The sequence below is a fragment of the Ixodes scapularis genome, unplaced genomic scaffold (assembly GCF_016920785.2).
Source record: "Ixodes scapularis isolate PalLabHiFi unplaced genomic scaffold, ASM1692078v2 PGA_scaffold11__112_contigs__length_91849675, whole genome shotgun sequence".
NCBI classification, from domain to species: domain Eukaryota; kingdom Metazoa; phylum Arthropoda; class Arachnida; order Ixodida; family Ixodidae; genus Ixodes; species Ixodes scapularis.
In genome coordinates this window covers 87,664,956-87,692,523 of record NW_024609837.1, presented here as the reverse complement: position 1 = coordinate 87,692,523, position 27,568 = coordinate 87,664,956, and the positions used below count along the sequence as shown (strand labels likewise).

General features: G+C 46.8%; 1 protein-coding gene across 4 annotated transcripts in view; it reads left to right on the top strand.

Moving 5' to 3' along the window:
* Positions 1-27,568, top strand: part of LOC8043646 (protein misato homolog 1) — a 78,143-nt gene that overhangs the window by 43,984 nt on the left and 6,591 nt on the right. For all 4 annotated transcript variants that reach the window (XM_029992790.4, XM_040220128.3, XM_040220130.2 and 1 more), the window contains 6 exons: positions 4,349-4,495; positions 8,957-9,103; positions 12,193-12,324; positions 19,259-19,422; positions 20,438-20,512; positions 23,327-23,442. In XM_029992790.4, coding sequence (XP_029848650.3) covers positions 4,349-4,495; positions 8,957-9,103; positions 12,193-12,324; positions 19,259-19,422; positions 20,438-20,512; positions 23,327-23,442 — 781 coding nt within the window. The remainder of the gene's footprint in view (positions 1-4,348; positions 4,496-8,956; positions 9,104-12,192; positions 12,325-19,258; positions 19,423-20,437; positions 20,513-23,326; positions 23,443-27,568) is intronic.

The following is a 27,568-nucleotide window of genomic DNA, read 5'->3' as shown; positions in this document are numbered from 1 at the left end:
CCTGCGTTCCGATAAGAACACCTTAGTGGACACACGTTGGAGATAATCAAATTGAACATACTCACTTCTGTGGTGTCTGCCACTATGAAATGTGTCTTTACTGAACAGCGCATACTTCATCAATCTCTTGCGGCGATGAAAACATGTACGTGCTTGTATTTCCATGTGCACCAAGCATGCCTATTTTGGTCGTTATCCGAAACCGAAACCAATTTTCCCTCGATGTCTAGTTACCGTTCTCGACAAACATCCAAAATAATATAAACAAAGCGGAACATTTTATTTATTACTATGATATTACATTGCATTTTTTTGGGCACTTTGTAGAATTTAGTGAATTTAATATTACGAAAAGTTGAAACACTCATCAACGTGATCTAACAACCATCCGAATCTTTCCGAACTTTTCCGAATTGCTTGAGATTCGGCTACTCTTCCGAATTTTCAGATTCGGCTCCAAATCTCGATTCGAATAAAGATTCATCCCATAACTAGTTCAAACTAACGCGCAGGTCCCATCCTATGCGTCTCTGTGGGAGATAACTCCTGGTAATTCAAACTCTGCTTATTCAAACAAAAGTTTCGGTCCCCCTGGAGTTTGAATTAACAAGATTCGACTGTATATCAAACAGCCAAGAACGCCTGTTTGCTCTGCAAGCTGGCTTTTTCCCAATGCGATTTTTCCATTTGGGGAAAAGCCAGCTTGCAGAGCACGCTGACCTTTTTATTATAAATTTTTTTTTTTTTTTTTCATGCAATCTTGTTGATTGTTTTGAAAAAAAAAAATCTCTTTTGCGGCGGGAATAGGGAGAGGGTGCTCCGTGCTCCCTCTCCCCACCCCATCTGCAAGAGAGAATAGGGTGTTTTAGAATAGCGCACGCCAAAGCTTTGTGTACGCAAAGAATAGCTTCTTCACCACTGCACATGCGCCGACCGCTAACGACATTTTCCGCTTTGCGTGCGCTATTTTAGCGTACACTATTTTTTGGAAATTGCGTGCGTACGCGAAAAGACTTTGCACTCCTCCAAGGAGGATTCGCGATGAGAAGTTGTCTAAAGCCAAGATGAGCATACAGTGTAGACCGCATATAATGTATGTCGTGGGAGTCGCGAAAATCTGCACTATAAGCGGTACCGCGCTATAACCAAAACATCAATTTTTCAGGCCAAAATGCCGTATTTGCACGAATATAACGCGACCACAAATATAACGCGAGGGCGGGTTTTGATGCCCTCAAAAAGAAAAAAAAATGTTATTGCTATTATAACGCGAACCGAGGCCGCGTCGATTTCTCGCACTCGGGGGCGTAGCAGATGTGAAAAGTCAATGGAAATAGAAGAAATATCAGTTTATGTTTCGACTGCGCTCATCCTCACTGCTTCCGTTTACAATCCACTTGGCGACTACGCAGATAAGCAGCAGCACGGCACCTGCTTGTCTGGTAGTTCCTTTTTCTTCCCTGCGAGCCTCCTTGGCAGCCCACAATCCAAACAATGCACGAAAGCAGAAGCACCAACACACAAACACCAGATCACTCTGGAGCAGAAACGAAACAATGCGCAGGCAGAAAAAAGACTGCTGAATCCGATCACACTTCTTGTTCTGGTCCCTCTGCATAAACAAATGCCTCGTGATGCACGATTGCGTAAACGCGGTTGGTGGTCTTGGCCAGTCTTAGCTTGGCTTGTGTTGACTGACTTGGCCCGGCTTGGCTTGGCTCGAATTGGCCAGTGCCCGCATGGCGCACGCGTGCGCTGAGTTTCTGCGGCGTGCGTGCGTTGTACAAACACAAAAGCGATAAAAACGCTTTTTAATATTTTTATTCGCCCCTTTACGTGACCCAATAGCTAATAAATTCCCTTCCACATCCTCACTTCTTTTCCCACCGGGTCTCCTCTATTGAGCCGGAGGGATGGCTTTCTCTTCTGGCTTTCTCCTCTGGCTTTCTCCAGACTCGCGCGCCTCGTGGCTGAACTCGACTCCGAATATAACGCGAGGTGCATTTTGGAGCAAGTAGTTTCGAAAAAAAAACTCGCGTTATATTCGTGCAAATACGGTACATGCCATGAGACAACTTACCTTTGTAAAAGAATTTATTTTATGTTAGATGAAAAATAAAGCTTAGTTTGAGGAAAGTCTTTATTTCACCAGACTAGTACACTTCTCTCTCAAGTGTGTCACACATTTTGAAAGAAACGAGCGGCTTTTGCCTGGCACAGCCTTTTAACGGCGTCGCGGGTTGCGGACGGACGTTGAGAGCGTTCAGGATTGCTAACCCTAATCACTTTTCTCCGGCGATGAAAACGCGTGAAAATTTGCATCCTTCATACGGTACGCGCCAGTAATACCTTGAATTTAGCACATGCATGGAATGCGCCAAATAAGAAATCCGGGCGATGTTCGAGGACACAAATGCTTAGAAATCACCACTGTAGTCGAAGTAAACAAACACGACGACACGGGCGTTTCTGCCGTCTTGAGACGGCCGCCACGACATCGCCGCACGAGTTGGTGGATCTTCCCTTCTAGTATGTGCTGGGTTATCATAGCGACACACAACGAAAGTTCACAGTCAAGGATAGCGCTTTTACGCGGAACGATGAGATGAACGCCGTCTACGACGACGATCACAACCGACGCCATGTTTGCGGATAGAAGCAGCCGGCCCGCGACCGGCTTGCAACGCGCGCGAACACTTCTCCTCGACCTGCGATTGGTCTGTCGTTGCGGTTTGTTTCCAACGCAGCGGAGGGACGCAAGCATGTGAACGGAACGTGCGTGCGTCCCTCCGTCGCTATGGCAACTGAAGCCTCTCTCTTCGCTTATTCCCGCTCCTTCGAGCAACCTCTTTGCCTCGCGAGTGCAGTTTGCGGCTCGCGCCGTCAGCGCCGTTATCTAGTGTAGTACAGGGAAGCGTGCCCGCTGCTCCGGTCGTCGGCGCGATCGCGGGCTGTGCCAAAAACCGCACTATAACCGGTATTTCCCTTCGCGCACCTGCATTTTAAGCGGTATGTAATTACATGGAGTTCTATGGGAGGCGAACTGGTGGTTTAAAAAAACCGCATTATACCCGGTCCTGCACTATAAGCGGTTACGTTGTAAGTGGTCTATACTGTAGTTAAAAAATGGAGGCTCCCTGGGCCATGTCTGTGGCCGCTTAGGCAGCGTCGCGACGTCGGCGGCATTCATCCTCGCAACTGCGACTGCACACAATTTGGAAAACCCTGTAAGGTAGGCAACGATCACCGGCAACTTGATGCTCGCGATGCGCAAACATTTTTTGGCGAAGGTACAATTTGCGAAGTCACTACACGAGACACCTCTTGCCGAGGCGACGCAAGCGGACACGACCAAACGACCGCTCGCGTCGCATTCTCATGTTTAAACAAATCTAAAATGTTACTCTAGACCAAAAGCTTGTTTTTTCTCAAGTTACAGCATTTTGTATCTGAAATAAAAATTGTGACTTTATCTCGGTGGCATTGCAAGCGCGATATGCTTGGGCTTTTGTGTTGCGGCGGAGAAACGCCATTCTTAAACTTTCTTGCGTCGCGTGCGCTAACTCAAGTGCTAAATTGAACGCTAGCATGTGCTAAAATAGCATACGTTATTCTAAACCTTCCGAATATTATTTTTTTCTTCCGAGCGGTTAATGCAGCTGCCCGGAAGAAAAAAGAGCCAGCTTGCTCTGCTAGCTGGCTTTCCCCCAATACAGCCGTCTCCCTTAGGGCAAACCCAACTTGCAGAGCAAAACTGCGCTCTGCAGGAGAAGGTGCTCGTGCTCAGACATGCTCAGTGCTCTCGGCATAGTTCGACGCTAATGCGCGAATATAGAAGGCGGCGGCCTCAGCATTTTGGAGTCCGTCGATAGCGTAGAAAAATATTGTTATCGCGGACGCAGTGAAGAAAAAGCAGCAGAAAATGCAAGACCATTTCATGGTGTACAGTAAAACCTCGTTATAACAAAGTTGAAGGAGCGGTCGTAATTATTTCGTTATAACCATTAGTTTGTTATAGCCAATGTCCATTTCTTCCCACTATTAGCAAGCAAGGGGAATTATAATTGCTTTGTTATATCCATGAGTTTGTTATATCCCGTTTTGTTATAACGAGGTTTTACTGTAATATGTCAGCAGAAAGGGGAGTTTTCAGAGTCATATTCATTAAAACCTTTATATCGAATTACTCGCTATATCGAACTGGTAGACATATTTTTGCGAGTTCGATATGAATGGGTTTGACTGTATATTGTACATTTTTGACGGGTTGCAGGGAAGTATTGCTGCGGTTCATTATTGTGGTTTGCTTTAACTATGTTGCACTTCCAACTTGCTGCGATGGCTGCAGGCCTTCAGCGTGGTACTGGATGCCCACGACGGCTTCTCGGGATTGGCCGGAGGGCTTCTGGAGCATTTGGGCGACAACTACCCTTCTAAGGCTGCCCTGTGCTGGCCCCTGTTTCAGCCCCACTACCGGGCACTCAAGGAAGGAGCTGTGAGTACACTTGCGATGATAGATGGTTTGTTCAGATGAGAACAGTTGTAGGGGTGTCATGCCCATTTTTTTGTTTTCAATTAAATTTTTACTTGAGGTTGCAAAGCATGTCCAAACAGCGGGACAAACCTTACTTTTGCAAGACACATCCCCATTTTCGTGGGAAAATCCCCGCAGGGGGCACCTGTGAAAGCAGGTGTTTGGAGAAAGGCGTCTCCACGGACCCCAAACCCCGCAGGGGGTGCCTGCATCTTAGGTGCTTGGTGAGTAGTGTCACCACGGACCCCAGCCACGTGGGCCACCATACCTGCACGCAGGGGGCACCTACTTTAGTAGATGCTTGGTGAGTGGCGTCACTACGAACCCCGAGCCATGTGGGTTCGCCCACCCACGTCTGGCTGTGCGTGGCTTAACCCTTGTCCGGGGAAAAGGGGATCCTTGCGGTTGAGCTGAGCCCGAGATATGTTTAGACCCTTCGGGGCCCCTTGGGCAAGGCAATACACCGCTTCGACCCCTGCTTCTCGTAGACGGGTGTCCTGGCTTGGCCCGACCAGGATGATTCAGTCAGTCGCCTCTTCTACCCTCTTCTTCCTTCTTTCACTTTTTCTCCCACCTCTTTCTCTTTTCTTCTACACTCTCTTCCTTCCTTTTTCACGTTCTTAGGCGGCAAGGGCCAACCTTGAGTGGAAACAGGTCCTGTCCCTGCAACCACACTAAGGTATAGTGTCCGGGCAGCACTGGTGGGGTTAGTGTGTCAGCCAAGCCTTTCTTGCTATGACACATTACCTACCCCCTTATTGGGCTCCGTGGTGGGCGGTGCACCCAGGCATTGAACTTTCTTCCCATCTTTATGGGTTCCAGGCAAAAAACCACTGATCAGGCCCTGAAAAGGGTCCGCACCAAAGTAAAAGACCATCCCGCAAAACATATTGAATTTCTAAAATTCTCAAAGTTCCTTGTACTACACTCAAAAGATGAAAAGCCACTTGCAAAGTTATCCCCTTTTCTCGTATCAAAAGTTCTTGAAGATATATTATTGGAATGAATTTTAATGCCAAAAAGATGGCATTGTTGAAATTAAATTTACTACAAAACAACAAAGTGAAGCTCTCCTAGCTTTGAACTCCATCGCAGACTGCAAAGTTAGCGTAACACCTCATCGCAAACTAAACACTGTACAGGGAGTCATCTCTGAGGATGACTTGCTTGAAACATCCGAGGCAGAGATCGTTGAGGGCCTTTCTGGGCAAGGGGTTGTAGCTGCGCGCCGCATCACCATTCGCCGAGATAGTGTTGAAAGGAAAACCAAACACATCATCCTCACCTTTGATTCGACCACACTATGTGAAACTCTGAAGGCAGGCTACCTACAGTGCCGTATACAGCCCTATGTGCCGAACCCTCAGAGGTGCTTCCAGTGCCAATGGTTTGGCCATGGGTCACGGAGCTGTCGGGGAGCCGACACTTGCGCCAAGTGTTCCAGCAAAGAGCATGCTGCAGACGCCTGTGATAACAATCCGAAATGTGCCAATTGTGAAGGTCCTCACCCGGCATACTCTCGCTCCTGTTCTTTGTGGAAGCAAGAGAAAGAAGTTCTCACTCTAAATGCAAAGGAAAATATTCCCTACCATGAAGCCAAAAAACGTTTTTCTCTTTTGGCAAAAGGTGGATATGCCGAGGTCGTGCGTAGGGGACCTGCACAACCAGCAATGGCATCGGCGGGAACACAAACATCTCCGTAGGATCTGCGGGTCTCGTCGGAGTCCCCATCCAAACCCACGGGAACGGTGCCAACGGCACCATGTACGTCCCAAGCCCAGGGAGGGTGCTGGCGCTCCAGCACCCACCCCAAAGCAGGGGATGACCTCCCTGCCTCTGTGCTCCCCCGGTGCTGGGGCCAGCCACCCCAAATTACTGCCCCGAGGAAGCCCGGTGAGACGTCGAAGCAGTTGGCCCCTAAGGGCCAACTGACGGCACCACCGGAAGAGCCCATGGAAGAGTGTGGGCTTGGATCCGACGACGAGGCTATCTTCTCGGGGTCGGAGTCCTCCCTCGCTGCTCCCACTACCTCTAGTGGGAAGCAGAATGATTGCGGCGCGAAAAAGAAAAACGCCCCGCTCATAAAAATTGATTTTAAACCTTAGTAACCCGTTTTTACCCGTTTTTGCAGTTTATAAGTTAAAGTTTATTTTAATTTTAGCGCTGCTATGAGTAAACAATTAGAATTATGCAGTGGAACTGTCGCGGCCTTCTTCGTAATATTGATAACAATTATTTTTTTCTTGATGAGCTTCATTCTGTGGCACTCTGTTTACATGAAACCTATCTGAATGACAGACACACACAGGTCTCATGCCGTCGCCAGGTTTTTAGGAAGGACCGCCTTTCTCCTAACCCTTGCGGTGGTGTCGCAGTAGTAGTGCAGAGCAGGGCTGTGTGTGCTCAGGTTCCTCTACAAACGCCACTCGAGGCAGTAGCAGTTTGCGTTCTTCTTGACCCTCGTCTCTCTCTACCTGCCACCCAACGTTCCACTGCAGCTCCACGAGCTACAAGGACTCATAGATCAGCTGCCTAAGCCTTTCTTAATTCTAGGTGATTCTAACGGCCAGCACCCTTTGTGGGGTAGTTTTCGCCAGGATTCCCGTGGTGGAGTTATGGAACGACTTGTATTATCCCCCGGGCCCTGTCTTCCGAATAAAAAGGAGCCAACGTTTTTTAGTGCTGCTCATAAGACCTTTACATCAATAGACCTTTCCATATCATCAAGAGCTTCACTTCCGTGCTTTTCAAGGAAGGTTTTAGATAATCCATTGGGCAGCGATCATTTCCCCTTAATTTTAGAAAGCTCAATAGCCCTTCCTTCGCTTTCGACCCACCCTCCAAAGTGGAAGTTAGAGAAGGCTGACTGGGCTCTTTTTGGTTTAAATGCTCTACTGGATCCATTGCTCTTTCGTAGTATGTCCCCCGCGGAGGCGATAGTGTTTGTCACGGAACGTCTAATTAATGCTGCGGCATCTTCTATTCCGCAAACATCCAGCGTTTTACCCCGGAGATGCAAACCCTGGTGGAATGAGGACTGCACAGTCACTCGCAGGAAACAGAACCAGGCATGGGGTGTATTTCGCCGTTAACCCAGTGCTTTTAACCTGATTGAATTTAAAAAATGTAGGGCCAAGGCACGTTGGACACGGAAACAGGCGAAGAGGACACAAGTGGCCACAGTGTAATTCTTTTACTCTTGCTGACAAATGCAATCAACTTATAAGGCACTTAGTATTTGTACTGCATTGGTCCTACAGGTGCCTTTATCCTTCACTCGGAAAAATGACCAGACGAGTGATGCGTCGTCTACTCGCGCTTTTGGTGAGAGTAGAATATCCCTCCTAGTACTTCTTCAAAGTTGACAAAGCAGCATTTTACCGTATTTGCATGAATATAACGCGACCACGAATATAACGCGAGGGCAGGTTTTGATGCCCTCAAAAATAAAAAAAATATATTATTACTATTATAACGCGAACCGAGGCTGCATCAATTTCTCGCACTCGGGGGCATAGCAGATGTAAAAAGTCAATGGAAATAGAAGAAACATCAGTTTATGTTTTGACTGCACTCATCCTCACTGCTCAGGTCCTTCCATTTACAATCCACTTGGCGGCTATGCAGATAAGCAGCAGCACGGCACCTGCTTGTCTGGTAGTTCCCTTTTCTTCGGTGCGAGCTCCTCGGCAGCCCACAATCGAAACAAGGCAGGAAGCAGAAGCACCAACACACAAACACCAGACCACTCCGGAGCAGAAACTAAACAATGCGCAGGCAGAAAAAAAAGACGGCTGAACCCGATTCACGATCACACTTGATGTTCTGGTCCCTCTGCATAAACAAATGCCTCGTGTTGCACGATTGCGTAAATACGGTTAGTGGTCTTGGTTTGGCTTGTGTTGGCTTGATTTGGCTCGAATTTGCCAGTGCCCGCACTCCCGCATGGTGTGCACGCGCCGAGTTTCTGCGGCGTGCGGGCGTTGTACAAACACAAAAGCGATAAGCTTCCTCCTCTGGCTTTCTCCAGACTCGTGCGCCTCGTGGCTGAATTCGATTCCAAATATAATGCGAGGTGCGTTTTGGAGCACGTGATTTTGAAAAAAAAACTCGCGTTATATTCGTGCAAATACGGTATGATAAAACTTTATTGAGACCAAATTTAAGGAATGTACTGTGAAGTCGGGAGTTGCACTTTCCTCGGAAAGTACGAGAAGAAATACTTTCAGTAAAGTACAAATACATTTATTCAGTGAATGTACTCCAAGTAAAGTACAACCTACATGAAGTAGCACTTTAGGTACAACGTTCTTAAAGTACTTCCCAGCACAGGGGGTAGGATTGTCAACACACCGGACAAAGACACGTTCCATAGACCAGACTTTGGACGTTGGGGTGAGACGGACGAGTTCTGCCTCGCAGGTGGCCACGGAGCGGGCCCACAGGTGCTTCAACGCGGTCATGTGCTACGGCAGTCTGTCCAGGCTCTCTTCCGGCTTCTGTCCTCTGAGCGTCTCTGCGGACCACTTCAAGGGCACTGCAAGGACCTTCCAGCACCTCAGGCTCCTGGTACCACCTGCCCTTCCTTCATTAAGCCTTAGTTAAAGTGGTCGTGCAACGACATTGGGTAGGAATGTTCCTCACTTTACACAAGCTCACCGGCACTAGCAGTGCCCAAGTATACTTGCACGCTATGCAACTGATTAAGCAGCCTCTTTGTTGCCGCGTAACATCGAGGATAAAGGCAGACGTTTTCTTTCATTTTTTCCTTCGCAAAACTCGACGACAAAGTTGTGGGGATCGCGCTGTTGACGTCGTCAATAATGCAATCCCCGGGATTTCGTCGTCGAGCTTTGCGATCCCCAGGGCGACGATTTTTAAACGCGGCTTGTACGGTGGGCACGAGCACTGCGTGGGCATTCAATGTGACCTTGTGACGATCAATGCCTCGACGTGCATTCGGGTAGTGGGTCGTGCCCAATCTCTGCAGTGACTGGAAGGGCCAAACCCTCACAATGTGTGGAACTGAAGGCATGCCCTGCGCTTTGGCTACCCCAGCATGGCATCGGCTCCAGATCACATGGCCGCCTGTTCTGGTTGGGAGTTAATACCCCAACAGTTTTTTGAGCTACCTCGAAGAACAATATTCTCGGAATCCTTGGCCTTTACCTTTTCTGGTATGCTATTTATACTTCGTCTCACCCTACGATGGACTAAAGGCAAAAGCTACGAACCACCAGATCCTATCACGGGCCACTTAGAAATTGCCTGGTATTTCGCTTCGATGAACTTTATTGATTGATTCATCAATTTTAGGTTGCAAAGAAAGCCACGAGATACACGCTCTTTGTGGTTTCGAAGCTATAGAAATGATGCAGCGCATTGTGACAAGGAGCATTATTCGTCCATCCTTAATCAATGTTAAGCATGTCATAGTTTAGCGTGGAGCGTCATTGGACCTGCCTGCCCGTAGATTTGGCCTTTAGTTCATCGTAGGATGAGACGAAGTATAGTATCGCGAAATTCAGAATAGTTTTAGTGAAATCGGCAAGTGATAATGATGCCAAAACCAACATTCAAGTTATACCCGTGCTTTTCAGTGCCGTGACCTCGGGGAAAGGCAGGCTTGCGGGTCGAACGGGCAGTCTAAAAGTGGGTTATGCCGAGCATTTGTTTCCTGCTGTTGTGCAGGTGCTGGAATGAGCTTCCAAAGCATTCGTTTCAGATCGCAAAGCTGCTTGTAATCAGTTGGGAATGAAGTCTACAGTCCTAAGAGAGGAACCCCTGCCTTCCGCTGATGTCACTTTTTAATTGTCGCCAGTCGAGACTTTCACTTTGAAAAACACGGTGAGGATCAAAATTGTAAAATCAATAACTTTGCAAAAAAATTTTATTTTTTCCCAATATTTGGGTTAATATTTCAAATATGTTTTTTTTTGGTGTGTTCAGCAAATTTTCAGGCAAATCGGGGACTATGAAGAAAATGCCAGAGTACCCCTCTGAGGAAGTTAACGCCGCTCATACTTCACAAGTATTTTGAGTGACTGCCATTCATGGACAAGAGAAAAAACTAGTGCGTGTTTTATAGGCTATGGATGTCAAGAAATAATTCTAACCGAAACTACACGAATTGTTGCATCGCCCCTTTAAGGCCGTTCGGCACATTTACATTCGAGTGTGATCGACCGTGCGGCGACCGCTTTCGATGGTTTACGCGGAAGGACAAATTCGCGCCATCTATTGGGTAGCCCAGAAACACTTCAGATCTGCATGCATCATACTTTCACTGTGGCCTTGAAATAATTCTGCCCATATACAGCTCCAAAGCTTCCCGATAGATGGTGCCAGTGTGGGTAAAACCCTTCGACATAATTGCATTCGTCTTGCAAGTTTTTTTGTTTTTTTTCGGGGACAGGGACAGTTGTAATTTTGAACCTCCAGGAAACCTCAAAAGCGCTCTAAAGAACACCTTAGTTCCTATGAACCCAGTTTGAAAGCCCATTGGTTAATGCATGTTTGTGCAATAACCTCTTTGCAAGCGTTCTTTATTCTGGGGAGTTGTCACCGCAAAATATGGTTGAGGGTATTGGGATGGTTCAGTTTATAGTATATATTAGGCGGGTATGAAATAGCTGAGTTTGAATTCGAAGCTAATATTGGTTTTGACCAATATTTTTTAATCGAACATTGAATAGTTGTTGTACCTTTCTCCGAGCCTTTCACTATTGTTGCACCGTGCAAAGTTGAAAATCCAGCTGATCATGTGAAGGTTGGTTCCAAGCTTTCACTTGCCCACTTTCTAAGCTTTCTGAGGTTAGTTTTATTCTAACTGTATTATGGGCTGTGGCCTCAGAAAGTCCAGTTGAGGTGGCAACGGGGTTGACATAAATTTAGACCTATATACATTCCAAACCAAGGGGATTTATAAATCTTTTTTCTATATGCAAGTTCCTTTCTTCAATCTTGAATTTGAGAAAAGACAGAGAAGTACTAAACATGGTTAACATCAGCAAAAATCGACTACCCTTTTTTTGCTGATTTTAACCATGTTTGATGCTAACCAAGTAGCCTAGCTCACCACCGTTTTACTCAGGGAAGCACAGATAATGAATGCAGGTTGTTAGGACATTGCTGCCTAACATATACTCTCGCATAATATCCACGGTTTAATTTTGAAAGTGTTATTGCAATGTAGATATCGACATTGCGGAGCTTCCATTTGTTTTTAAATACACCAGTAGCGTGTGTGCACTGTCCCACTTTTAGGTGTTGTTTTCTCCTATGCACGCCGCTGCTCTGCGGCGAAATGAGTCGCGGGACTGCGGTGTCAGCTCCGTGGGTATTGCTTGTCCGCAGTGCACTGTTGCCCGGCAGGAAGCGCACTCAACGGGGCTAATCCGCCATGATCAATGCTTAGAAAAGTATGAATATCGCAGCTCATATCGAAAAGAATATCAAATACTGCATTATTGTAGACTATTATTTGAAAATTTGCTCACCCTTGCAAATATGGTTTACCGCAATGTTCATAGAACATTTACAGTAGGATGGTTCGACATTGAGCAATGTTCTGACCAGTCGAGCCGAAGACTGGCTGAATCATTTCGGGTGTCTGCTGCCAGTGTTCAACGCTTGTGTGTTCGCTGAAATGCCTGCAGGACCAAGAACAGTACCAGACGAGTGCAGTGCTGGGGTCTGCCCTGGACAGCTTTTACTGCGGCCTGAAGCTGAAGAATCAGCCGCTGGAACTTACTCAGCTGCTCGGCCAGCTCACCGGAGTCGGCAGAAGGGTGAATGCTCTTTTCCGTTTGCCCCGAACCAAACCAAACTTTTGTGCAGCCTTAAAGGGATACTTCAACGAAATTTCGGCGCTCATTTTTTGGTCTATATGTGTTCAAAAAAGCAGCATCACATCGAACATACCAATATCTTGTTAAAAAAGTCACGAAAAGGAATTTTAAAACGAATTAAACGATTAGCAAAGAGCACCTGGTGGATGTCGCTGACGCCTCGCTTGTAATGCCCGTCTAGGAACCTTGACAGTTAGTGACGGAGGTTGTCTCGCCTCCGGCCACGACGAGAGAAGAGGGGCAGGAGGAACTCCCCTCTTCCCGAGAATGCCTTGTGTGTGTCGCAGAAGTCGCTATTGTCCCCCTACAAGATTATAGAAGATTAACCCGTCACTCAAAATTCGTACAAAGGCCGCCGCTTCGGTGGCTGGAACGACTAGGCCATCCTCTCGACGTCAGCCTCGCCGTAGCTTTGCTCGTCTTGAGACGACCTACGTCACGATTGCGTTGGATGTCACATGGTCTCCGCTGGGCCTTCTCCGAGCGCTGGCCAGAGTGGGCCGTTTATAACGAAAAATACAGCCACCCAGGCTCAATATACAAACGTGCGATTGACATTTACGGATATTATGGATCATATTCAACCTATCTTTGAACACAACGGGAATATTTAAAATTTCGTTGAAGTATCCCTTTAAGATTTTCCTCTAAATTAGCTCATCAAATCGCAACAGGGGTCAATTAGATTTTGCTTTTTGTTTGTTATATTTATTTATTTAATGATACTACCTGGTTCATGCAGGGCCGTAATAGGAGAGTCACAACAATGCAAAGAAAATTCAGCACATTTGAACATCGGTGAAGACAAAAACAGCACTGAGATATTGTTTCAAATAGAAACATTGAATTACAAGAAAAGGACAAAATAACAAATCCGAAATTGTTTTATTTTTCTAAATAAGCAGTGGCACTATCAATGAAATAGTGATGAGGAACACCAGCAAATGTGTGGTGATATATTTGTTGGCGAATCGGTGCCAAAAAACAAAATAATGATAATAAACACTGAAATCTTGTCAAGTCCTTCACCATTTATGATTGTATTTCTTACATTTTGGTAAACGCTATGCCGGAACTGGTATGAATGCGGAGACCAATTGTGATAATGCTCTCTTTTTGGGGACACACTATTGGAAAGGCTCGGGCAACCAGACAGACATCTTTTTAATATTTGTGCTACAACCCTTGCTAGCTTTGTTTTGTGCGCATCGCTGCCCATTTATTAAGTTAGTTTGTTTTCTTTCCAGTCATTTCACTTAAACAAAAAATCTGAAGTTCTCTTGATCATTTTGGGGAGCACAGAACATGTCGTGCATGCACTTCGGATGCATTGTAATTTGTTATGCTCACAAGACGCACTCATGTGCTCCCCAGATGTATCAGAACGGTCAACGCAACTTCAAATTTATTCGGGAGTGGAGTGTGCAAGGAGTAAGCTTGGATAAGGAGCAAGTTTGCATGGGTTTCGCTTCTTCCGAGGGTGCATGTAGCGCCTCGAGTTCTCAGTGCTGTGAATTGTTAGGAGCCCCTCGGGTTAAATAAAGCAATCGTGAGGGGAGAAGACTTATCGCTCCGGCTACGCTATCTATTGCAAGGTCGTGATATTGTATGCCTGCTACGCTGTCCATTGGTGTGTAACGATCCGCCCCGTAACGTGTGGGGAACCAGCTGCCCTTTGTCGTTTGGGAGCCAGCTACGTGCACCGACGGTCACCTGGTGCTGCAGGCTCCCGTGAGTCGTATTTGATCCTACTGCTCGCTCTCCCTTTCTTTCTTCTTTGTGGCGCCAAGATTGAAAGTCTGACGTTCGAATCTTGCGGAGGCTTTTGGTAACTCTTGCTTGTTACAATCATTTAGTCCTACTTATGATTATGTACGATAAATTATCGCTAGGTGTGCCTTTCCTTCAGATGCTTATGCATTGCCTACTATGGACTGTATGCTTTGGTTGCCTTGGCCTATGCGCAACACATTCTTTTGTCACACTTGAGCGTAACACTTTTGCATGAAATCCAGCCTACGAACATGGTTAAACGTTGGTTTAACGATGGGGAAGTAAATGTTTATTTATTATGCCAAAACATTTTGAAGTGCCACGTAAGTGAACCGATCTCACCAAGCGTTTGACGCATGCGTGACATCACCATAACCACATTGGTAGTCTAGCTTCATGCAACAGTACAAGAAACTTCATCCAAATTGCGAGCTAAAAACATACTTTTTCTGCAAGGCTCATCAAAATACTATGAGGCGCTGGAGTAAATTGGCCATCTGCATTAAGTCCTTATTTTGAACTCTCTGTTCGCGGTGCGGCAAAAGCGCCGAAATACACTCCTGATCTTGCCACCCCCGCCATCTCCTTCCGCATGATAAAGCCCATCTGTTGTGGTCAGCATCACCGTGGTGGTGAAGCGTCCTCTTTGTAGAGGAACGCACGATTTAACCGTCTAAAGCCAGCAACGGGAGATGCCATCTTTCAAAGGTAGTCTACTAGCGTGAATGCCATAATGTTAGCCACAAAGTCGGACGCACCGTTGTGGAGGTCGATGCCAAGAGCGGAAAATGGTCGCCTGGCGAACCCTTTGCAGTTTTGTTGAGGCTTGGTGCATGCTCGGGCCTAACATTATTCTAAAGCTTCCCCAATCAAAGCGAGGGGTGGCGGTGCGCAGCGCGGTCTGTTTGGCAGCCCAGCTTGAAGCCAAAGCTAGCATTGCCGCGTTGGTGGCATGCGGCATTTGGAAGACGCCGTGGCTGTAGCTTGCTTCAGACGTTGTGTTCGTGTGTGCGTCCATTGAGATTCGGTTTCCATAGCAGATGGACTTTATTGTGCAGAAGCACTGACGGTCCTAAGGGGGGTGGGGGGGAAAGCAAGGGGGGCAATTGCCCCTCCAAAACTTTTTCTCATTTTTTTCTTTTTTTCCTGCATTTGTTTGAAGAATGCGGGAGCACTCTTATTGACTGGAAGTGGCCAGTTAACCCCGACGATGTACACCAGCCACACCTCACAAATTATTTCAAGCTCTGTCATCTCTCTTTAAAGGATAATGTTAGCCGTCGCTTTGAGGTCTTTTTGGTCTAAGTGGCACCATGTGACACAGTGGTGACAGCCGCGACATGGTCCGCAGTGATTTTTATAGTCGCTTCCGCCGCCTAAATTATCCCCCCCTCCTAGAACCAATGTCTGGGACCAAAGCCACCTGGAACGGAAGGCCAGGGGACTCCGCACGTGACATCACGCTAGCCGGCCTAGGCGACGCCGAACCGCGCCACGGGACAGCATTCAAGGCTAGCAATTACTCTTGTTTTTCGGCACAAACGCGTGTTTATTGACTCGCGCGTTAGATATCTCGAACAAAATGGTGGTTACTGTGCATACTAGGATATTCACATAATTTTTTTGTTAACGTGGCCAGTTTTCTTTTCTTAGATTTGTTGTTGGTTTCTACAACTATGTCGTTGAGCTTGTGGCAAAAGTTTAGGTAAGTTTTTTTAGTAGAATGTTTCTAGAGCACCACAACACATGCTTCAGCACGACCTCACTCGTGTGTCCTTGTTCACACACATCGAAGTCGGAGCAATTCTCGTCGACTAGCAATTTCAGTGTGAGGTCCGTGACCAGCTGGCTTGGAAATTTCATCAACAACAACATAGTTGTGTGTGACAGCATTGACTGCGGTCATGGCTGGATACAGAAGTCCTCCTCTGTCAATATCTTTGATGAGATGGTAGTACTCGTGCCCGGTGGAAGCTGCGATTGTGTGGTCTGTTTTCGGGGCACTTTTGCAGTTCTTGCACTTTAGCTTCTTCACCGTCACGTATACCGCGAATCCGACCACATTGGCTAGAACGGGGAAGGCGTCTTTTATTTTTGAAAGGGCATCTTCCTTTGTGTTGTAGCTAGGGCAGGGCACATCTCCTCGTTTTTGCATTTCCTCCCATTTCTCATCTCTTCCTGTTCCAGAAGCTTTGCCAATCGGTGCGAGTGTGTTTTGCAGGTCGCAGCTTGTTTTCCCCTTCATGAAGCTGTCGTACAGGCACATGGTATTGGAAACCTGCCAGCCGCCGGTACCTTCCGAAGCAGTCCTCTAAATTGTCTGTCTGAAATTTCCTGTAGTCTGGTGCACAGGTTCCTGGAACCGATCTTTCAACCTGCTTCCTTTGCCGGGTGTCTTCACATTCACGATTTTCCACCACGTTACTAGAATCTCAATGAAAGTGGCAGTCTCCTTGAAAAACTTCATGTTGCCCTGAAGGCGTCCATTGCCCTCAATGGCATGCCAGAATGCCGATTTCACGTTTTTCAAGTGGCCGGAGAAGTGTTTTATGCTCAGTATTCGGTCCGCTTCTTCCTCATTGCGAAATGAATCGATTGACTCTACAAGCGCTCTTTCCATTGCAGAAGCCTCTTGACGCAATCCGGATCCTCTCTTCTCGCATGGTGTTTTGATAAATAATCTGGACAGCCAGGGAACTTTGATGGAACTGTGCCTGGGCAAAGGTGCACCCTAGACAGTGGTGCAGTCACCATCCTCCCAGTAGCTTCATCAACGTGAGACGCCTCCCGAAGTATGTCGTCGTTGGAGAAGTGATGCTCGCGCACCTATAAAAATATATACCCTTCGTATAAATAATAGTGACTTACCACACGTCGCCATTATCACCTATTCACAAAACCCTTGTATCGCTATCCCGTCCAAATGGCGCTATGCCGCTACAAATGAGAGATAAACAATTGAAAATGGGAATTCCTCATCTTCGGTCTCTGAGAAACGATGAGCTTTTCTCGGGGAATGGCGCTTATCCAAGCATTCCATAAAGCTTCATCTTTAGGAAAGCTGAACACGTGCACTTAGGGCCCCGTTTTGTAATTACCATTACACCAAGGCACACAGCATTTGTCAGGCATGATGGAGACATCACTTGATCATCGAGCACTCAGAACACTCACAAGTTGTGCAACCTTTGAAACAAGATGAACAAAGAAAACAACCGAGGCAAAACTAAGCGTCTCTGGACACGCCGAAACAAGCTGCCTCTATTTGTTCCACTCCGTGGAACGTTCTAGAAACACGCCGAATCAAGCCGTCTCGGTCTGCCGAGCCAGAACGAAACTACACCGTGATCGCAGCGTGACGTATAGACGCATGATTGCGGGAGTCCCTAGGCTTTCCTTCTCTAGGTGGCTTTGCTGGGACCACCTTTGTGTGGAAGGAGACTGGTGAAGTGAGATGAAGTGCGTACTTGGGCTCTTTCACCATGCTTTTCAATGGGTGGAACGTGGACAAAAGGAGTTTGAGGTAAGGACTCCGTGTAAATGACTGATTCTCTCCAGCGCCTAATATTTTTACGAGCCTTAAACGGAAAACGTGCTTTTCGGCCATCTGAGGGCTGCTTCTTATCCCCTGAAACATGGGGCTGAAGTAGCAAACTGCCACCTTTTGTTCACTGAAGGAAAGCTGCTTGTGCCATCTCATTCTCTGCACGAGGATGCTCCTTCCATCTCATTCTCTGCATGCGCAGAACTCCGGCGAAGTTGTCACACATGCAGAAAGAAATTTGCTCGATGCATCGTGGCAGCGGTGGCATAGGTTAACTGGCTGGTGAGATCGGTCCTTTGGCTGTGTACTTCCCTGAGCATTACACGCCCCAAATTTCTTGGAGACCAAGGTTCAGGGTAAAGTAAGGAGTCGGAAAGTTTAAAAATTTTCAGACGCATTACATCGAAAATTTTTACTATCTGCAAACTTTCTAAATCATTTTACCCCATATCCACCAAATGTTGAACCTGCAAAGTTCAGAAGTACGACAAAATTCAAACCACATCTAATGGTACCTATACACTTGCGGATCCGCTAGCGAATCCGCCCAGCTTTTGCCGCTGGGGCGAAACGCTGGGCGGAAAACGCGGCAGCGAGCCGTTTTGGTCCACGACCTATTTCTACCGCCGAACGAGGCGTTTCGCTGACCGGAAGTGACATTTTTGCGCGGCGCGACGCTGCCTACGTCACAAGTACGCGTTCTTCCGGGAGCAGCAACGCCCGGGAGAGAGAGAGCCGAGGCGGGAACTCTCGCGCCTTCTCGTCATATTTGACGAGACGTTACGGGAATTGCTGCCGCAGCCGGCGCTGCCGCCACTGCTCGAAGGAAATAGATGTAAATACAACCAGCTCTTCGCCGCCGCCGCCGGGAGCGGATCCGCTCCCGCAACAGCGGATTTCTTTTCAGGTGTAAACGTACCATAAGATTGGGAGACGATTCAAAGACGAATGGAACGTTTGTCAAAATCAGTTTGCAGTTTTTCCAAAATGAATACAATAATTTTCTTTATTTAAAACTTTGGAATTGGAACTTTCATAAGATTTAAAGTCTTTGAACTTTGCAAACTTTTACTTCAAAGGAATTCAAAGTCTTCTCATTTTTAAATACATATCTAAAAGAAATTTTAAACCGTCCACCACAAATTTCTAGAAACCTCGAAAGTTTATGAACATTGTGAATTCAAACCACGGCGGAGTTTGAACGTGGCTAGCATTGCAATATCGATCCCCAGCGAGTTTTATAAAAGGAGTGCCTTAACATTTTGGTTCGGCAAGCTGAACAGGGGTCCAATACTCGGCATCCACTATTTGGTGCTACATTGTCAAGGCTAGCATAGCTTCTACAGTACTCCAGCACCCTTCTTTTGCTTAAAGAGCGAGTGCAAAAAAGATGCAAGACAAAGCCACGTGCTTTCACAGTGGTACGGAGCTATAGCGCCGTGGAAGCTGCTCTAGTCTCAACAATGTAGCACAGAATAGTTGACGCCGAGTACAGTTACTGCTCGAGGAGTGTTGCAGTGAGACCGCCAATGCAGCAACAACCACTCCGTCGTGCAGATGGCGTCCCTGAGCTGCAGCTTTCCCCTCGGCCTTCCCGAGACTGGTCTGCTGGAGAACCACAGCTGCATTCCGGTGCCCCTGACGCCAGGAGCCATTGGGGATGCCAGACAGGACATGTCCTTGGCGGTGGTGCGCGGTTGCCCCCAGGATTTGATTAGCAGGTTGGTGGGCAAATCAATCAATCAATCTGTCAGTCAGTCTATGAATCTTCACTTCCCTTTTTAGCAGAGAGGGGAAGGGGAGAAAACAGCAAAATGCAGCTGTAGCCCAAAAAAGTGTGGGCACGAAAAATGCTTGGAGAAAATAGAAGGCAACTAAAGTAACGACCTAAGTAACTGATGAAAATAACTAACTGAAAGAACAAAGTAAAACACATTTCTGAAGTTCAAATAGCACCAAGGAAATACAATTGACTCTCATTGATTCAAACTCCAGGGAACCACGGATTTCGCTTGAATTATGGGAAGTTTGAATTATCAGAAATGCATATAAATGTGATGCAAGATAAAATTATAATTTGCTATATGGATGGCTGCACATAGAAAGCAGATGTGTGGTTTCGTCTACACAGGCCTACTAATCATAAGCAGGTATATGCCACACATGAAACGTTGGTGAAATGCCCGAGACAAATTTATGCATTTATCAAAAATATTGCTAATTGTGGACTGTTAAACAGCACATAACAGCTCAAAACAAAATTAAGTTTGTTCATCCAACGAGAAAATTAACTATTGTGGACTATTAGCCCCGTTGAGCTCGCGTCTTGTCGAGCAGCAAACTATGAGCTCATTTATAATCAAAGGGCATAATGCAGGAAGAAGGGGTATAGTTACAAAATTAAAAGCAGCTTGGGCAGACAAAAACCGACGCCTGTTTTATGGTCTACGGACGTGAGGTGTTTGTTCTGCGAGCCAGTTGGCCATAGCCAAAGTAAAGGGAGTTGTTTCAGGGTTGACATCTCCATCACCACTGAAATTGCAGTGATCTTAAAGTTGGTTAGATGTGGATGTACTATATTTAAACTACCGCATGCCGGTCAGAGCAGAGAAAAAGGCAAAACCGTCTGTTGCTTTTTTTCCGTTGACGTTTTTTGGGCTCTGGCCGGTACGTAAGAATTTGCGTCTCTTGTTCCGTCACCTTTTGCTGCCAAGTCTTGCCCGTACCGGTCTGCAGGCTTCCCCGCTCCGTGCAAGATCCCGGAGAGGTCGTCCACAGGTTTGCCGACAAGATGTGCGGGGGCGGACTTGCGTGAGTTGGAGCCCGCTTTCATGTGACACTAGTATAACGTGTGTTTGATTCCAGCATGCTTTTCCTAGTATTTTTGCGGAAGTACAAACAGGTTATTTGGCTAAAGTCACCGACAAGATGAGAACAGCAGGGCATCTCTTTTGCAGGCCCGTCCTCGAGCATGCGCTCGTTGCCTTCCACAGTGCTTCGGCTGCATGTGCGTGCTCGAAGCCGACGGGACGCCGAAGCTTTGTCGAAGGTGGGAAGCTTGCGCTGGGGACGGGACAACTAAAACACCGCCCTGGGGTTCTCGTCCTCGCTTTTCATTTTAGAAAAGGCGCACATCTGTTGCGAGAAATCCATGGTTGAGGTGCTACTATTAATATGACCCTCCAAACAGGGGTGTGATACGAAAGGATAGGACAGTCATTCCGAAAATCAGAATATTTTGTATTTCGTAGCATCCTTTCTTTAGCAATGTTTATTTATTTATTTATTTTTTGTGGCTACCAACAGCCATGGGCGTATAACGGCAGTGCACAGGCCAAAATATTCAGAACGCAATTTGATGCAAAAACACACTATAACAAGAGGGGAATGAACGACAGGAGGTGGTCACTGAATATGTCAACAAACAATGTGTCAAGTGATTAAAGGAGTTCTGAATGCAAACTAGCGGGGACAAACAAAATACGGGGTTAATGGCGAAGGTGCGACTGCAGCGAAAATGTCTCGCAGGAACGTTAATCTGGATGTGAGATATGACGATTGACCAGCCATAATACGCATGCAAGCACTTGGACAAAAATATTAAGTTACCTCTTTCTCATCTAGATTTCAACTCGGTCAAACCCCAAAGAATTAAAGAAATGTAATTCTACGATACCAACATTTTTTTTGCTCCTTCCCTGCGCATTTTGACTACGGCTTTGGCTGTTTGGGAACACAAAATGTAAACACTAATGTTTCTCTGCATCATTGCCATGGCCTACCATGGTGGTTCTCAACCACTGATGTTCCGGGGACCCCTTCTGGAGTGGCAGAAGTGGCGGGGACCCCATCCACAAGGGGGGCGGGGTGGAGGGTGGGGCATTGGACAACTATAGTGATAGGAGTGTAAAGGAAGAAAAGTAATTCTGTTCAAACCTACAGTGAAGCTTTGAAACAGAGAATAATTGACCCTACCGAATTGGCATACGTGACTTAAAGGTAACAGCGCAAAAGATAACTCACACACTCGGACCACACGCACACCGTCAAAAAGGAACCTCTCACGTCGTGCTCCGGTGTGCGTGTAGTCTGAGTGTGTGAGTTATCCTTTGCGCTGTTACCTGCTTTAAGGGGGGACACAAGTCTTTGGAGCAAAAAACGTCCTAAAACTGCATTCTTTTGAAAATGGCGATGGCTGTTGTTCTGAACTCACTAGGCTTCTAATTTCGTGGATGAATATTCGGGCTATAAATCAATTAATAATGTCTATGAGGGCTGAATGTGTGTTTAAGTTGACTCTAGAACATTGTTTTCACGAGATACAATTTTTGGACTCTGGACAGCATCCGGAGCAGATAGAAATATAACCTTTCCTGAAATGTGTAGCTAAATGTGTGAAGCATACAATGTTGAGAGAAGATTCATGGAGATTCCGAATGGTGACTATTATTGCTCCTTTTTGGGCGCGTTGTGCATTGTGCCAAAGATGTAATGAAGACATAATACAATAATTATTGTTTGAAACCGCCATCTGACAGCGCGCCCTGCTGTCTGCTCCAAGGTGCAGAAAGAGGGGCATGGCACGATCTGAGTAGATTGTTATGTGGGAAATCGGCCACTCATGAGTGTGATTTCAGGTTTTAATGCAGGAAATGCTTTTTAACATTACCCCCAATACCAAAATTGTGTCCGTCCATCCGTCCGTGCATTTCCCGCTAAATTTAGCGGGGAAATTGATGTCACATGATCTATACACGAATTCAGTTTCCCCGCCAAATTCAGCGCAAAAATTTAATGTCACATGACCGATACATCAATTCAGTTTCCTCGCTAAATTTGGCAGAGAAATTGATTTCACGTAACCTGACTTTACGTGAACTATACACCAATGTAGTTTCCCCACTAAATTTAGCGGGGAAATTGACGTCCTGTGACCCGACGTCACCTCACTTTTACTTTTTATATCTTTATATCGACACCACGTGACCTATGTATACAAAAGTGCATAAAGTCTTCTAAACAAACTAAGATGACCATTTCTTAAATAGTGCATTTAATGCGTTATAACACTTTGAAGGTAAAGCTCACTTCCAAATTTTTTAGGGTGCTTAAAGCCCGTAGCTTCAGTTATCACCATAGATATACAATCTCAGAATTTCCTTGACTACCCCTTTAAATCTCAGCTTTCCCATAACACGTCGCCGCGTCTTTTCAAAGCACCGCCTCGTCATCCTCTCCTACCTCTTCTTGCTTGTGATAACACAGAGGATGCACAGACTGAGGCAAAAAAGCTTCGTGCAGAATGTATCGCACGTGTTGACACACATACATCCGTCAACATGCGTGTCGTCGACGCGTGTTGGCCCGTGTCGACATGCGTCAGCACGTTGCCACGCATGTATGCGTGAAAACAAGTGCAGGTGGTTGGCAGATACAGCCAGTGGAGCACATGGGGAGTGACAGGGGCAAATGTGGAAAAGGCAACTCTACCCTCCACTTCTGCTACTCCCAAACACAAAACTTAAGCGTAGCTTCCAATAGAATGCAATTCTTCATTAAAAATATCTGAAATTTCGTTGGTATTTTGTTTGCAACCGCTGGTGGCTGTTACGTCACTTGTCCCAGGTGGCTGATGCGTGTCGAGAATCCCACGAGAACGGCCAACGGCTTTCCGGCCATCTTCGACGAAGCCGTCACTCCAAGAGGGCTCATCTCCAAACATCCTCGAGAAAAGAACACGGGTGAGAGGCCCCTTTCTTAGTCTCGATTTAAGAACGCTACGGACTTACGACGCGGGAAAGAAGCGTACACTATAGTAGGGTGGTTCCACAAAACGCCTTTTGCCTTCCAGTTAGCTGCGTTCTGCTCTGTTGATGAACAGTGTCTGCCACTTTTGCCAATCTTCACAAGCAGACATTTATTTATTGGCGTTGTTTTATAGCTATTGCTGTTATAGGCTTTCCCAACGACTGGAAATGACGTTCGTTGTGGATGTTGTAGTTGTCGTCGTTGGTGTTGTAGTTGGTTATGTTGGGCGTCCATTGTCAATGTTGCCAAATCCTTGAAAAAGATCCCCTTCCACCCACGGGAGACATATCTGGGTTCGCTGTGTGCGAAGCGGAGGTGTTTCCACAGAGCTACACCACAGCATTAACAACCCGCTTTATAATCACCACTGCACAAGCTCTTTGGAAAAAAAAAAATATTGTTGATAACAAAATGTTGTAGCACTGTCAATGCCAAGAGCTGGTGCCGGGAAACATGCTTTCACAAGCTCCGGAAAAAGAATGATTCACAAGCTTTCGCTACAAAATGGTCAGATGTCTATTTGTTCTGAACGCTTTTGTTCACGCACCTCACAATGCGTGAACATGACGCCAATGCCTAACGACTTTGCCGTGACGTGCCGCAGCTATCGCTCCTACGCTATCGTGGATTAACACAGGACTGCTGAATTTCTTTTTGAGGGGTGCTGGTGTGGCATTGTCGACAATAGAACTCGGTACGTACAAGCGGGGACGTATTAGGGTTGCATAAACCCCAGTTTATTCCCTTTTTTTTTTCTTTTCGAGTCGCCTTGGTGCAACTTACTGGGGCCTCTACGGCCGCTGACTCCTCGATCGCCGACTCGTCTTAAGTTAGGTTCAAATAAAGGACAGTATGTATAACAATAAATTACCAGACGACGTTTCTTTGTGTTGCCGACTACGCCGACAGACGCAGTCGATCGCGACACAAGAAAACTCGACCGAGCTGGAAGACTGCCTCTGCGCATAAAGAGACGTACAGTATAGACCACTTACAACGTAACTGCTTATAGTGCAGGACCGGGTGTAACGCGGCTTTTTTAAACCACCGGTTCGCCTCCCATAGAACTCCATGTAATTACATACCGCTTAAAATGCAGGCGCGCGAAGGGAAATACCGGTTATAGTGCGGTTTTTGGAACAACCTGCCGACCGCGCGACTGCCGGCGCAGCGGGCACGCTTCCCTGTGCGACACTAGATAACGGCGCGAGCCGCAAGCGGCACTTGCAGGGGCAAGGATGGCAAGAATGGCAACGGAGGGACGCACGCACGTGTCGTTCACGTGCGTGCGTCCCTCCGCTGCGTTGGAAATACAATTGGAAACAACCGCAACGACAGACCAATCGCAGGTCGAGGAGAAGTGTTCGTGCCGGTCGCGGGCCGGCTGCTTCTATCCGCAAACATGGCGTCGGTTTGATCGTCTACGTAGACGGCGTGGTGGAAGCACGACCAACTCTGGTCGTGGGTGGAAGCTCATCATTCCGCGTAAAAGCGCTATCCTTGACCGTGAAGTTTTGTTGTGTGTCGCTATGATAACCCAGCACGTACTAGAAGGGAAGATCCACCTACTCGTGCGGCGATGTTGTGGCGGCACTCTCAAGACGGCAGAAACGCCCGTGTCGTCGTGCTTGTTTACTTCGACTACAGTGGTGCTTTCTAAGCATTTGTGTTTTCAAACATCGCCCGGATTTCTTATTTGGAGCATTTCATGCCTGTGCTCAAGTTGCAGGTATTACTGACACGTACCATATAAAAGATGCGAATTTTCACGCGTTTTCATCGCCGGAGAAAAGTGATTAGGGTTAGCAATCCTGAACGCTCTCAACGTCCGTCCGCAACCCGCGACGCCGTTAAAAGGCTGCGCCAGGCAAAAGTCGCTCATTTCTTTCAAAATGTGTGACACACTTAAGAGAGAAGTGTACTAGTCTGGTGAAATAAAGACTTTCCTCAAACTAAGCTTTATTTTTCATCTAACATAAAATAAATTCTTTTACAAAGGTAAGTTGTCTGATGGCATGTATTTTGGCCTGAAAAATTGATGTTTTGGTTATAGCGCGGTACCGCTTATAGTGCGGATTTTCGCGACTCCCGCGACATACGTTATATGCGGTCTACACTGTACAGCAAAAGATGTACTGTACTGTACATGTTAACAAGTACAGCGAAAGTTCATCAGCACGGCATCAGGCGAGATTTTAAGCCGGAAGCATGTTGCGTGAAACCGCCCTGCGATAGTGAGTGACTAATAGCCCCTTCACCTGACAATTAGCGAGCACTCGCGGATTTTTGAACTTGGAGCATTTGGTCTCGGCGGCAGAGCTGGTGGAGGGGGAGAGCAACGGCTCTCGGGGGCACACAATGCAGCAGACAGAGTTGGTCCACTCGCTGGCATTTTCGCCATGTGGCCACCACCCCCGCTACTACGGTGCCATTCCGGCTGTTCTCTCCACCACCGCCGCCCTCCGATGCCTCGTCAGCCCTGCGTATGGCTTATATGCCCTAGGTTATAGGGCAGCCGATCGACGTACCCTTCCCGCGGAATAACAGGCGTACTTCCGAATACGAGCAACTTTTTACGGATCTTCATTGCAATTCGGCTGTTTGGCGGGAATGTCGACACCGCTTCGGCACCACGTCGTGTCGCTTCACCAACCTTGGAACACCTGGTAACAAGGCTTGTAACGCCACCGCATACCTCCAATATTATCGTAAGTTCATATCGTCAAGTGCTACTCGTGCAATCGCTTTCGTGGCTACCACGATATCGCTAACGCAAATATTGAAACCGAAATCTTGCAAGCGACTAGGATCAAACTCTTTCGCAGTCGTGCAGTGAACCTCTCTGGATCGCTCGATGCACTCTGTCCTTTTCCAATGGATTCGTTGGAGCCGCTCAGCAAGTGCTCCGTCGGCTCCGGTTCTACGAGCGGCACACGGAGAGATCACCCGCATCTCGCAAGGGGCATGGGATTCCACTCGGCAAGCGCTCGCTGTTTGCCAGGCGAAGGGGCTATAAGTAGAATTCTGCGTTTTAGTTTTTTTTTTTTTTTTTTTTCCAAAATTCGGCGTACTTTTTTTGGTGTTTATTTTAAAATTCAATTTTCGGTTCTTTTCGGTGTATATTTATTCCCAAAAAAGTTTACCAGTTTCTTCCGGTGAACGTGAAAGAAACACCATCGGACACCGGATCAGACGATCCTTGTAGCCGTGATATTCGCGATCACTCAAAGAATAACGGTACATATGCATATGTGGTCTTCGCTAACAACTTCCGTCAGGACACACCTCAGAATCGCGGAATTCGTGGGCATAATCTTCAGCGCGCTTCTTTTTCCTTCCCAATTCTGACGACGTGACCGTCTGAGGTGATGACCGTACAGAAACTAATGGAATGGCCAAAACAAAAACCATTGTATTTATGTTCTCAACCACAGGGAAGTTTGAGTGAGGGCGTTAAGAAAGGTATTAACAGCTTTCCTGGATGTCCTCTGAAGTGCATGAAGCAAAAAACCTTATACTAGCCCACATCCAAACTTTTTTTTTAAGACCGAGAACTCGGCAAACTAAGTTTGATCACAGAAAGGACACAGATGTCCCGTGAAGGCCAATCCAAGACCTCTTTTGGTGCATGTTGAACCCAGTCACGAAGACATCACACAATGTTGAACCTTGCAAAGCCCTCTCTCTTTCTCCCCCCCACCCACCTCAACGCGGCCCTAAAAAACTTACCTTTTTCGGTTAAAACCGAATTTCCGAAAATGAATTCGGCGTACTTTTATTGGTTTTTATCGGTTTAAACTGAAAACTCTGAACCTAAGCTATAAGAAACACGGAGCTTGACCTGTTAAGTGTACACATCTCGCTTCGTGGGTTGTTATTTGGTGTCGTTGTTAGCTAATGCTGCGATCTCGTTGACCGCCGTGCAATAACAGGGTCCTCGGGACTCGGAGCACCCTGCGTTCCTTAAGCTGTCGGTGACGATGAAATGTAGTAGAGAGGGGAAGCAATCTCACTGGGCCCAGATACCTACAAGAGGCAATGAAGTTTTGCACATTCAGA